This window comes from Argopecten irradians, chromosome 5 (genome assembly GCF_041381155.1).
Source record: "Argopecten irradians isolate NY chromosome 5, Ai_NY, whole genome shotgun sequence".
NCBI classification, from domain to species: Eukaryota; Metazoa; Mollusca; class Bivalvia; order Pectinida; family Pectinidae; genus Argopecten; species Argopecten irradians.
Genome location: NC_091138.1, coordinates 31,156,342 through 31,167,195, shown reverse-complemented (window position 1 = coordinate 31,167,195; position 10,854 = coordinate 31,156,342). Strand labels below are relative to the sequence as shown.

General features: G+C 36.0%; 2 protein-coding genes across 2 annotated transcripts; one reads left to right on the top strand and one right to left on the bottom strand.

The window, feature by feature from the left end:
* Positions 1–850: 850 nt before the first annotated feature.
* Positions 851–2,764, bottom strand: LOC138323516 (uncharacterized). Its single transcript, XM_069268170.1, has 3 exons — positions 2,285–2,764; positions 1,815–1,890; positions 851–1,561 (listed from the first exon to the last, which is right to left on the bottom strand). Exons 1-3 carry the CDS (start codon positions 2,387–2,389, stop codon positions 1,143–1,145), a joined length of 600 nt encoding a protein of 199 aa, XP_069124271.1. The 5' UTR covers positions 2,390–2,764; the 3' UTR covers positions 851–1,142.
* Positions 2,765–6,694: 3,930 nt separating this feature from the next.
* Positions 6,695–9,801, top strand: LOC138323515 (uncharacterized). Its single transcript, XM_069268169.1, has 4 exons — positions 6,695–6,809; positions 7,276–7,332; positions 7,659–7,734; positions 9,288–9,801. Exons 1-4 carry the CDS (start codon positions 6,762–6,764, stop codon positions 9,737–9,739), a joined length of 633 nt encoding a protein of 210 aa, XP_069124270.1. The 5' UTR covers positions 6,695–6,761; the 3' UTR covers positions 9,740–9,801.
* The last annotated feature ends 1,053 nt before the right edge of the window (positions 9,802–10,854 follow it).

Below are 10,854 nucleotides of genomic sequence, written 5' to 3'. Positions count from 1 at the left end.
GGTATTTTCCCCGGCGTTTATTAAATACCTCTTTTGCAATCTCTTTTGCTATTGTACGTAGGTAAACAAATGTGATTATCACTTTCCTACATTTTGAAATATAAATAAATGGGTGAATTTATTTCTTTTTTAAAATTGTAAATTCTTTTTATTTGGATATTTATACTGCGTTTTACTTCTGTTATAAGCATGGCAAGGCGATTGCGTTATCCCTAATAGATAAAATATTAAAGATAATTACGAGTATAATGAGATGGGGCCACCGTGATCATCTATAGACCATAACACAACCCTATTATAATTTGGTAATTTCAATTATTTATTATGCATCAAAAGAAAAAAGAATTAATTAAAAAAAAGGGATTTGTGCTAGTTGGTAATAAAAGAAATTTGAACCTCTATATTACCCACATTTGTGTCATATTATAACAACACGATATCTTTATGGGGGAAAATCGATAGCCATTAGAGGCCAAAATTCATATTTGTTTGCAATTCAATTTGGATGTGGTGATGCCGAAATGTTAGATTTATTTCCCTTTGCACATCTTTTCTTTTCTGGCCACACAGAAAAGGCCACTCATCATGCACTGAATTCAATATAATCTGTATCAAAATAATTGTGCCTTGTCTGTTGTTTTATCATTTCCCTTTATAGTAAAGTATTTTTTGTTGAAATTGAAAATAACAAACTAGATTTGTATCAGATACAAGTACGAACGTATAATGAACAGCACCAGACTACATACACTGTAACACGCAATTATAGCTCCATTGTTTCATACAATTAGTTAAATTTGTTAATCACTTAACATAAACAATAACAACTTTATTATGTAAATCATTCTCCATATATCTGATAAAGCGATTGGACAATACTTATGTAACATTTATGTGTTGTAAATGTAAATCGTTGATTGAATCCGAGGTCTATCGCCGTTAGGAGCTAGTCCCGTGCCTTGCTGTGCAAAACTGATAAGATGTCATTAATGAAACAAACAACACAAACATGGTTGTTTATAACAAAACAAATATAATGGAAATAAAAGAAATATTCAAAACAGATTAAATAGTCTAGAAATCGAAATAATGGACTAGTGAAGTCTGGTCCTTCACCCTTTGAACCACGTGTTCCGTCGTAACTAAACACCCTGCTGGCGAAACCCTTCTTCCTGTCTCCTGTGCGCCTGGTTCTTGGCGTGAAGCACAACAATATCAAGCATCGTTTCATCGTACCAACGATTCAGTCGACGGAAAATCTTTGCCACTCTTTCTTTAGTTCTGACAAATATGTTAGGCTGTTTGTTCAAGTTGACCCACTTTCCGTTTATCCGTACGGCACAGGGAGGACAGGTCGGCCTCGGACGTCCGGGAGAGGGGCGACTTGTTGGTGCTTTGGTCGGAACGCCAATGTGTCGGACCAAGTCTGTCTTGTCATGTCCTTCGTTCGTCGTCGAACCAACATTATTGATGACAATTTCTTTGTTGTCTCCTGTTTCTGGAGATACTGGGATATTGTTATATTGTCCCTGGGCAGGTTTTGAATTTAGGTGAGTTATACCTGTAAAATGGGAACATAACTTTCATTCAAAAGATAAGGCATCCATAGAATAAAATGAATGATGAATGATAGCGTTAATTCATATGCGTATTTAGTTATATTCACCCGCTTGCTTGAATAATAAGAGATTTCTCTTTTTCTTTTTTTTCAGACAGGCGGAAACTTGGCAAATTAAAACGACCTCAAGGACAGGTAACAAGTATCATATTATTATTAATAAATACATAAAAAGAAAATGTTAAAATAAGCTAACCTTTGATTTGGTCAAATTGTTCTCCATAAACTGTAAGACAGTCAGAACTTGAGACATCTCCTTGTGATTGTTTGATCTGAAAGAAGTTAATAAATACAATGTGAGTAAAACGACAAAGAATCCAAGGTATACACTCAGAATCGCACCTAGTCTAATATCACATAGCCGTTAAATGTTTAAATAGTTAAATGTACTAAACACTGTTTAACTGTTTAATTTTGTGAGAGAAGAAAATTTCGCGATGTTTCCCTTTATACATATTTACTAATTCGTGGGTAGAATTTTCTCATATTGTCAATTTTAACATTAATACGCTATAAAAGTTGTCCATCATTCTTGTCAATTTTCCCATTGTATCCACGAGTATTTCAGCTCGCTTGACTGCGAACAAAAACAACTATAAAGAAATGAACTCCAATCCTCAACGGAAAAAGAAAAGAAACAGAAATAAAAAAGGATGAACAAACTACCTGGTAATATCCCGTCCCTGTGACCTCCGGTTTCTCTCCTTCTTCTGGTAAATTGGAACTCTGTCTAGAGTCTTGGAGTGCTACACAACTCTCCGATTTAGACATGATAACTGAATGTTGTTTAGTATGCGTATGTTGTATAATTTTCCGCCAACAACAAGACAGAACAATGGAACGTCACGTGGTTAGCAACGTCACGTGATTAGCAACGCCACGTCACGTGATTTAGATCGGCCACGTGATTTGATAGTTATGTCTAGACTGGATTACCTGCCTTAGTACCAAAAATACTGGTATTTTCGGAGCAAAACTTAGCAGACAGTAGGAAAACTTCGACAGTCAAGTTCTCGATCTCTAGCCTGTGTCGGGTTCATGTTTTTATCCTCTCTCTCCCCTGTGTTATAAAAACACGAGTCAGTGATAAAGGGAGGAGCAAATGTGCCTAACAAAGTGCTTTAAATTCTAACAAAGTGATTAAATTGGTCGACATGAACGAAATATTTAGAGTTTCTGTTCCATTGTGAGGCATAGGTGGATGTAACGAGAATGGTTAGGCGTCAAACAGGGAGACTGTGTTTCACATCCGTAACTAAATTTAGTTCCATTCTAATTCAAACCCGACTTACGAGTATGTACGATTTTCAGTACACCACAGGGATATGACACATTAATTAGTTTAGACATTCTATATACTGTTAACGTACTTATTTTATCTGCAGAATAATTTTAGCGGTAGTCTAATTTTAACGCTATTCGCGCTGTCTTTGAATCGCTAATTCATGGACAGAGCTAAATTTAAGACATACAACAAATCGAATACTTTGAACATTAGGCAGCGGTACAACACACTAAATACATATTCAGGTAAATCTGATACAGTTTACAGAGGCCAAATTTAAAATTTTCACCACTACTGTACATTATTTTTTATGTATGACAATTTTTAAATATTTCATTGAAATAAAGAATAAATGAATTTCTATATGATATTATGGTTTTTATTATTGATATAGCTATACTGAAAATGTTTGAGTTAGTCCCCTTTCTGTCCAGAAAGAAAATGCTACTTATTATTGTACATTACACGACTTCCTAAATCAGGGGCGTAGCCAGGGTTAAAACAATGTGGATGCAATGACATAAATCCCTCCAATGCAAGTTACGAATTTGAATCATCATCTCTGCTGTAGGGATTTTCTGTATTACTAGATTGAAATTACTTCGATTAGTTTTAAAAATATACTTGATATGTAATTGGATCATTCCAAATGAAACGTTATCATTTCTTTGTAAATTCAATTGAACTCTGCGTATACATGATATATATTGTATGCATCGATGCGAAAACAGTGCACAACTTTCAAATATTGTAATAGATAATAGTAATGTTTCAAAAATGGGTGCATATATCAATTACATGTAAAACGGACCTTTAATTTGACGATGTCAATACTGCCAGGGTAGTATAAAACCTTATTAATCGAATGGATGGTCCCTAAATTTACATTAGATATGAAATATCTTTGAAAATATGCATATTTTATTTTAAAATACCTACAAGAAAAACGATGGCCATAGGACAACACCCTGATGGACTCAACGATTGGATTTGATATTCACGAGGGCAATATCGACGTGACTATGACATCACGATAGTTCATGATTATGTCATTTTGAACTTGAAGTTTCTAAAATTAGAATCACAGTGGATATGTTGTAACTACCTCCACGTGACAGTGTATTAGCCAATGACAATGGAGGCGATGGAGGAGATATAACTATTTAATGTGATAGCAAAGCTAACGTTTAGATAAGATAGAGTGTTGAAAGCTCGCCAAAATACTGTAAACACACTTATTTTAGCACTGTCAAATTTCAGCACAAAGACGAAAAAAAAAATGTAAATAATGATTTACTAGTGCGGTTAATCTGATTTAATACAGATCACTATTATAATGGTGATCTGTATTAATTTGCGCAATTCGACCAGAAATACGGATATCTAAATTTAGATCTGTACATGAATTAGCGCTTCAAAGACTACACCAAAAGCTCTAAAATTAAACTCTCGCTAAAATAAGTACGTTAACAGTATATAGACATGTCTTAACAGTGGCGTAGGAAGATGAAACGTAATGGGGGCGGGGGGGGCAAAAGGTGCTCAATATTTCGTAACAATCCCCCTCGCGCGCTCCGCACCCACAGGAGATACTTAATATATTTTTTTTCCAAATATCATTACATATAATCCTTGTTCACATTTATAGACCGTGGCGTCGCTCACAGAAAATTATAAGCAAAATAGCGTGCGAGTTTGGGGGTCCGGAGTATCCCCTGGGAACATATTACGATATAGAATGACTGAGATGAGATTTACGATGTATTTTGATGTTTTTTGATTGTTTGGGGGGTGGGAGGGGGTTGGGGGGTTGGGAGAATTTGCGAGCGCCAAAGTGGGGGGGGGGGTATTTTTAGAACAATTCACTCGGCGAAAATGGGGGGGGGGGCAAAAAGACATGTTTGCCCCCCCCCCGTCCTGGGGAACGGGGGGGGGGGGGGGGGGGGCGCTTCCTACGCCCCTGCTTAACATGACTATTTTTTCATATTCCTGTGATGTTACTTAACCTCGCGTCCTTATAATCTGACGCGAACACACTCGTGAGTCGAGTTTGAATTAGAATGGAACCAAATTAAGGTACGGATGTGATTTTATGACCTGGAAACGTAGACTCTAACTATTCTCGTTACATCCACTTAGGCTTCACAATTGCAGAGGAACTCTTAATATTTCATCGATGTCGACGAATTCATTCACTTTGTTAGAAAGAATGTTGTTAGTCGTATTTGTTCCTTCAGACACAGGGACCTGGCACGAATTTCCAGCAAAATAGTTTATATAAACATTAAACATAGAATCAAATGCGTGCAAGGTTCTTGTGTCCTCAGCTGCAGATATGTCACTTAGCTAGTTCTATTATTTACATAAGTTGAATTTCAAAGATTATACATGAAATGTGTGCCTTTTGTACAAGACAAATGTGTTTAGACATCAACCATGACAAGTATAATCTAGATATCACTAATACCACAGAGTGAAAGACATAGTACATAGTATGAAAAAAAAAGAGACGTGCAAGCGAAATAAAGATGATCCATACGCTAGTCGGTAACCTGATCCTTATACAGTTAACCACTTTCTGCTTAAGCGCATGAATTATGAAAAATAGCAATACATATTTTATCCGGATTCACTATAGCGTTTGCCTAGAATACTTCAAGAGTCGAATCAATTTTATAATTAAATTAACAAGAGAGAGGTTATCGAAATACACCGTAGATGGTACTACATGTTTATACATTATGGTTACAGTGTAATATTTACCTTTCCGTTTTCACCTTTCTATATAACCTTACTAACCGGGCAATCGTTTACACTTGCGTAAACGCAGTGGTTGCCGCGCAAGAATACACACACCGGAACACTGACTTCAGCAAGTAGTGTGAATGAGCATCCGATTAGGCCTATTGTACATATCTATATGCAAATCTTCAATATACTGCATATATTAATGTAACGTTAATCTAAAATTAAATATCAACAAATACAATATTTAACAAATATTGTAATATTGTATAAATAGGATGAAACAAAATCAAGTTAATGTGGAATTTTAATTGTGTACTCTCAGAATTTGACAACATTTCCCGCCAAATTGAAGCCAGCTGTTCCGGGATTCCATCAATTGACCGACTGTTCTAACAATCGTATAACAAAGTTTTATTTTATTTGAACACAAAATTTTAATGAAAGGGTCGGTCGAAATGTAAATATAAGGAATGATTGTTATTGTTTGTTGTTTACTGGTGTGTAAACTGCATTTTTTTGTAAAGATATTTCAACATAACGCGCTAACTTTCTGTACAAAAATGCAGTTCACACATCAGTAAACAACAAACAACGAAAATCATTCCTGAATTAATTTAAGCCTTTTTTTCTACATCCAACACGCAGAGCGCCAGCTGACACATGCAAAAGAGCTTAGACAATGAGCCAATCAAAACTTGCTGACAAGATGACTGCCATACATGTAGTTTTCCTGCTGCCCGTTTAGTTTTGATCCTAAAAATACCACTATTTACGAGCGCCGCCTAGAGTATAATTATTTGGTACTAAGGCAGATAATCCGTGCTATCGTGGGATTGCAATACTTGCCGTAGTTTTTTACCCTCCGCTAGGTTTCGCTCCGAAAATATAATTGATGGTACATCCTTATGTATTTATGAGCGAAGCCTAGCGGAGATAATTGGTACAAAGGCAGGTAATGCAGTCTATAACGCAACAATTACTAACCACGTGGCGTTGCTAATCATGTGGCGTTGCTAATCACGTGACGTTGCTAACCATGTGACGTTCCATTGTTCTGTGTTGTTGTTGGCGGCAAAGTATACAACATACGCATACTCATCAACATTCATCATGTCTAAATCGGAGAGTTATGTAGCACACACAGACGCAAGAAGGAATAGACTGGTTCCCGCCTCAGTTACCTCCCTTGCGTACGCTTCACTGAGGACCGGTAGCGAGTAGCCATCTTGAGTGGGAATTCCAACTCCAGAGTAGTGCGCATCATTTCTGCGCATGATATGTCATCATGGAGACGGCTACTTCCGTTAAGAGAAAATAACGTCATTAACGTCGTTCCTATGAACACTCTAAACTCTGTTAGCACGAAATGATTTCAAAACTTAAGATCTTATTTACTTTTGTTTATATATCGTTCAAATAAATTATTTATTCTTTACGTTAAGATCCGTCGCTTCGTGCGTAAAGGGGTTTCCCACGCCTAAAAAAGTGATGCCAGCGAACCGGATATGTAGATTGACCAATCAAAAAAATCATCATGGTTACCCGCTACCGGTCCCTAGTGAGCGGAGCGTAGCCTGGCGGAGAGTAGAGAACTAAGGGAATGGAACCAGTCTAAAGAAGGAATTCCTGTATACAAGAAGAAAGAGAGAAACCGGATGGTACAGGAAGGAAACAATATCAGGTAATTTGTTTGTATTTTTTTTTCGCCGTCAAGTGAACTGAAATACTCGCGAATTCAATAGAAAATTGACAAGAATCCTTGACAAATTTTATAGCGTATTATTGTTAAAATTGTCAACGTGAGAAATATCTACCCAAAACTAAGTAAATACATGTATCATGTATAAAGGGGATATCGTGAAATTTTCGTCTCTCCCAAAATTAAACAATTATACAGTACAGTATTGAGTACATTTAACTATGGCTTTGTGATATTTCTGTGATTCTGACAGGAAACTTTGGTTTATTTGTCGTTTTAATTAAATTGTATTTATTCACTTGTTTCAGATCAAATTATCACAGGGAGATGTCCCAAGTTCTGCCTGTAACACAGTTGATGGAGAACAATTTGGCAAAATTGAAGGCAAGTCTATTAAACAATTTATCTTAACGCTTACTATTTAATGAAAAGTACGGTGGCTGAAATATGCCATTTCGTCTTTTCATCTTTTCGCCCCGAAAAGACGAAAATTGATTATCTCAATTGTCGTCTTTTCGCCCCGAAAAGACGAAAATTAACAAACCTTAATTTTCGTCTTTTCGTCTTTTCGTCTTTTCGCCCCAAGTGACTTGGTGCAAAATGTAATCAAAAACGAAGATTTAGACCTAGGCAAGCTTAGATAATATTTGTCGGTAAAATCAAATACTATCAATATCAATTTGATATGCTTTTACAAAGTAATTTCAATAACGGGGTTCTCCCTTGACTATTATGATAAGCAAGCATGTTTTATGACCTACTAACCTAGATTCTATGTGAATTTTTTTATCCTGAATTATTACTAAATGGGTATTTATTGCTCATGTCCCCCAACAAACCGTCTACATTACAAATATAAGTTGTCATCTTTCATATACGACGGAGATTATAATGTAATTTCTAATGTACAATTATGATGAAGACCATATCATGTATGTAGGCAAAATGTCTTTTCAGATAATACACAGTACATTGTTCTTACTGACTGATTGTGATGATGAACTGTATTTGAGCATATCTTGGTACAAGTCTTTCCATTATAATCAAAGTCGTCACGAGTTGTCTTTCATAATTATTTTGTTTAACAAGTTGATACGAGGTTCAAACGCTTTCAAATATTACCGGCCGACAACTTTTTTTTTTCAATTTGTGTAGGGGAGGCAACTCCTATAAGTGCTTTTTGTGGTACGTATGAGAAGTATACGTAACTGCTGTAAACAACCATGTTTACTCCTGTTTTAATACTTCTAATCCTAGTTATTGACGACGAACCTAGTAATACTTATCAATTTAATACATCGATTGTTATCATAAACTACTTTGATGCTTCCATATTGAACAATTAAGTCAATAAGATAAAAAGATTTCAAAATTGCTTCCACATCGGACCAAAAGACGAAAATACGAAAATTAAGGTTTACTAATTTTCATCTTTTCGGGGCGAAAAGACGAAATTTAGGGTTTCTAAAATCTGGTCTTTTCGAGGCGAAAAGACGAAAAAAACGAAAATTGAGGTTTGTTAATTTTCGTCTTTTCGGGGCGAAAAGACGAGACTTTTCGGGGCGAAAAGACGAGACATTGAAGGCGAAAAGAGCAGAATCAAAGTCGCTAATTAACGTGCATCACTTTCGTCTTTTCGTGTTTTATTTTCCGTCTTTTTGCCTCGGAAACACGAGATACAAAGATGGTTAAATCTCGTCTTTTCGGGGCGAAAATATGAAAAGACGAAATTTAAGGTTTCTTTATTCTCGTCTTTTCGGGGCGAAAAGAAGAAAAGATGAAATAGCACAAATTATCCACCGTAAAAAAAGAGAAAATGTAACTAGAAATATGTATTATTTATACTCTTAAAAGTTAACACTATCATTTACCCTTCCTTTTATTTTACACTATAGATGTTTTATCTTTTGACTGAAAGCTATGTTCCCATTTTTCAGGAGTAACTCACCTAAATTCAAAACCTGGCCGAGAACAATTTATCATGGAAGAACGTATCCCTAAATCTACAGAAGCTGGAGACAAAAAAGAAATTGTCATTGTTGATTCAATGACGAAAGAAGGACATGACAAAACAGCCTTGGTCCGACACACTGGCGTTCCGACAGCCTTGGTCCGACACATTGGCATTCCGACCATAGCACCAACAAGTCGTCCCTCTCCCGGATGTCCGAGACCGACCTGTCCTCCATGTGCCGTACGGATAAACGGAAAGTGGGTCAACTTGAACAAACAGCCTAATATATTTGTCAGAATCCAAGAAAGAGTGGCAAAGATTTTCCGTCGACTGAATCGTTGGTACGACGAAACGATGCTTGATATTGTTGTGCTTTACGCCAAGAACCAGGTGCACAGGAGACAAGAAGAAGGGTTTCGCCAGCAGGGTGTGTAGTTACGACATATCGTGTTGTACAAAGAGTGAAGGATCAGACGTCACCAAATCCAAATTTCTATTAATAGACTATTAATCTGTTTTCAATATTTCTTTTATTTTCATTACATTCGTTTTGTTGTCAACAACTTGGTTTGTGTTCTTTGTTTCATTAATGACATCTGTTTTTGCACAGCTAGGCCGGGTTTCGAACACTGGACCTCCCGAACGCCGGTAGACCCGATCTAGCACAGTTACAGACGTATACATGTCCCAATATATAGCTAAGATGGCATTTTTTACAATGATTTAAATTCATTGTACATAAGTTAACAATATTTAACTTAAACTTTCAGAATTCTAGAAATAGATATTTTACAGAAGGTGAAGGACGTTTTCAGAACCCTCGTATTTGAAGAGTTAAAATGGCGGAACGAGGCTGGCCGTTTTCATTTATTCGGAACAACCGGTTCGGCTGTATGCTTAAGTTATTATTTCAGTTATAAATCATCACTCATCTGTAGTTTTTGATACAAGTTTTTGAGAGCTTTGTCAAAGCTTGTTTGATATAATATATAAAACTATCAGATCCGTAAACGAACAAACAGTCAAAACGTATATACAAAAACGGCTTTACTCTCCCAGTTAAATATTAACTGACAGAGAGTTCGACATTTCTATAACTAACCTCGAGCTCACTAATACTCGAGAATTGCCAGTCGAAGGCAGCCTAAATGAATTATTTTAAAACATCGCGATAAAGTATATAATATTATTTAACACTGTAAGTGAACTTTTCTTAGTGTTCAAATTACTTGCATTTGCTTGCCGTTGACGATATTGTAAGCAGTATCAACTGCACCATCAAACTGCTGACGACATACCATTGGTTGTTTACAGTGGAATCCCCGGATCTAAGAGATAATCTACTAAATAATAACCATAGGAAAATCAATGAATGTTCTAATACATGGCTTGTAAAATTCAATTCTTCTGAAGCAGTAACAATGATCGCCAGCAGAAAAAATCAACAGAACGTTTAACCAGTCTTATTTGTTAGTATATAGAATCTGGATTAAATAAACTTATTGATAAAAGGAGAAAACGTACAGTTAATGAAATTCCATTAGATTGTT

Coding starts and splice junctions, on each gene's coding strand:
- LOC138323516 (XM_069268170.1), bottom strand. CDS start 2,389: ATGTCTAAATCGGAGAGTTGTGTAGCACTCCAAGACTCTAGACAGAGT. Junction 1,891..2,284: donor CAGGGACGGGATATTACCAG/GTAGTTTGTTCA, acceptor AACTTCTTTCAG/ATCAAACAATCACAAGGAGA. Junction 1,562..1,814: donor ACAATTTGACCAAATCAAAG/GTTAGCTTATTT, acceptor CCCATTTTACAG/GTATAACTCACCTAAATTCA.
- LOC138323515 (XM_069268169.1), top strand. CDS start 6,762: ATGTCTAAATCGGAGAGTTATGTAGCACACACAGACGCAAGAAGGAAT. Junction 7,333..7,658: donor CAGGAAGGAAACAATATCAG/GTAATTTGTTTG, acceptor CACTTGTTTCAG/ATCAAATTATCACAGGGAGA. Junction 7,735..9,287: donor ACAATTTGGCAAAATTGAAG/GCAAGTCTATTA, acceptor CCCATTTTTCAG/GAGTAACTCACCTAAATTCA.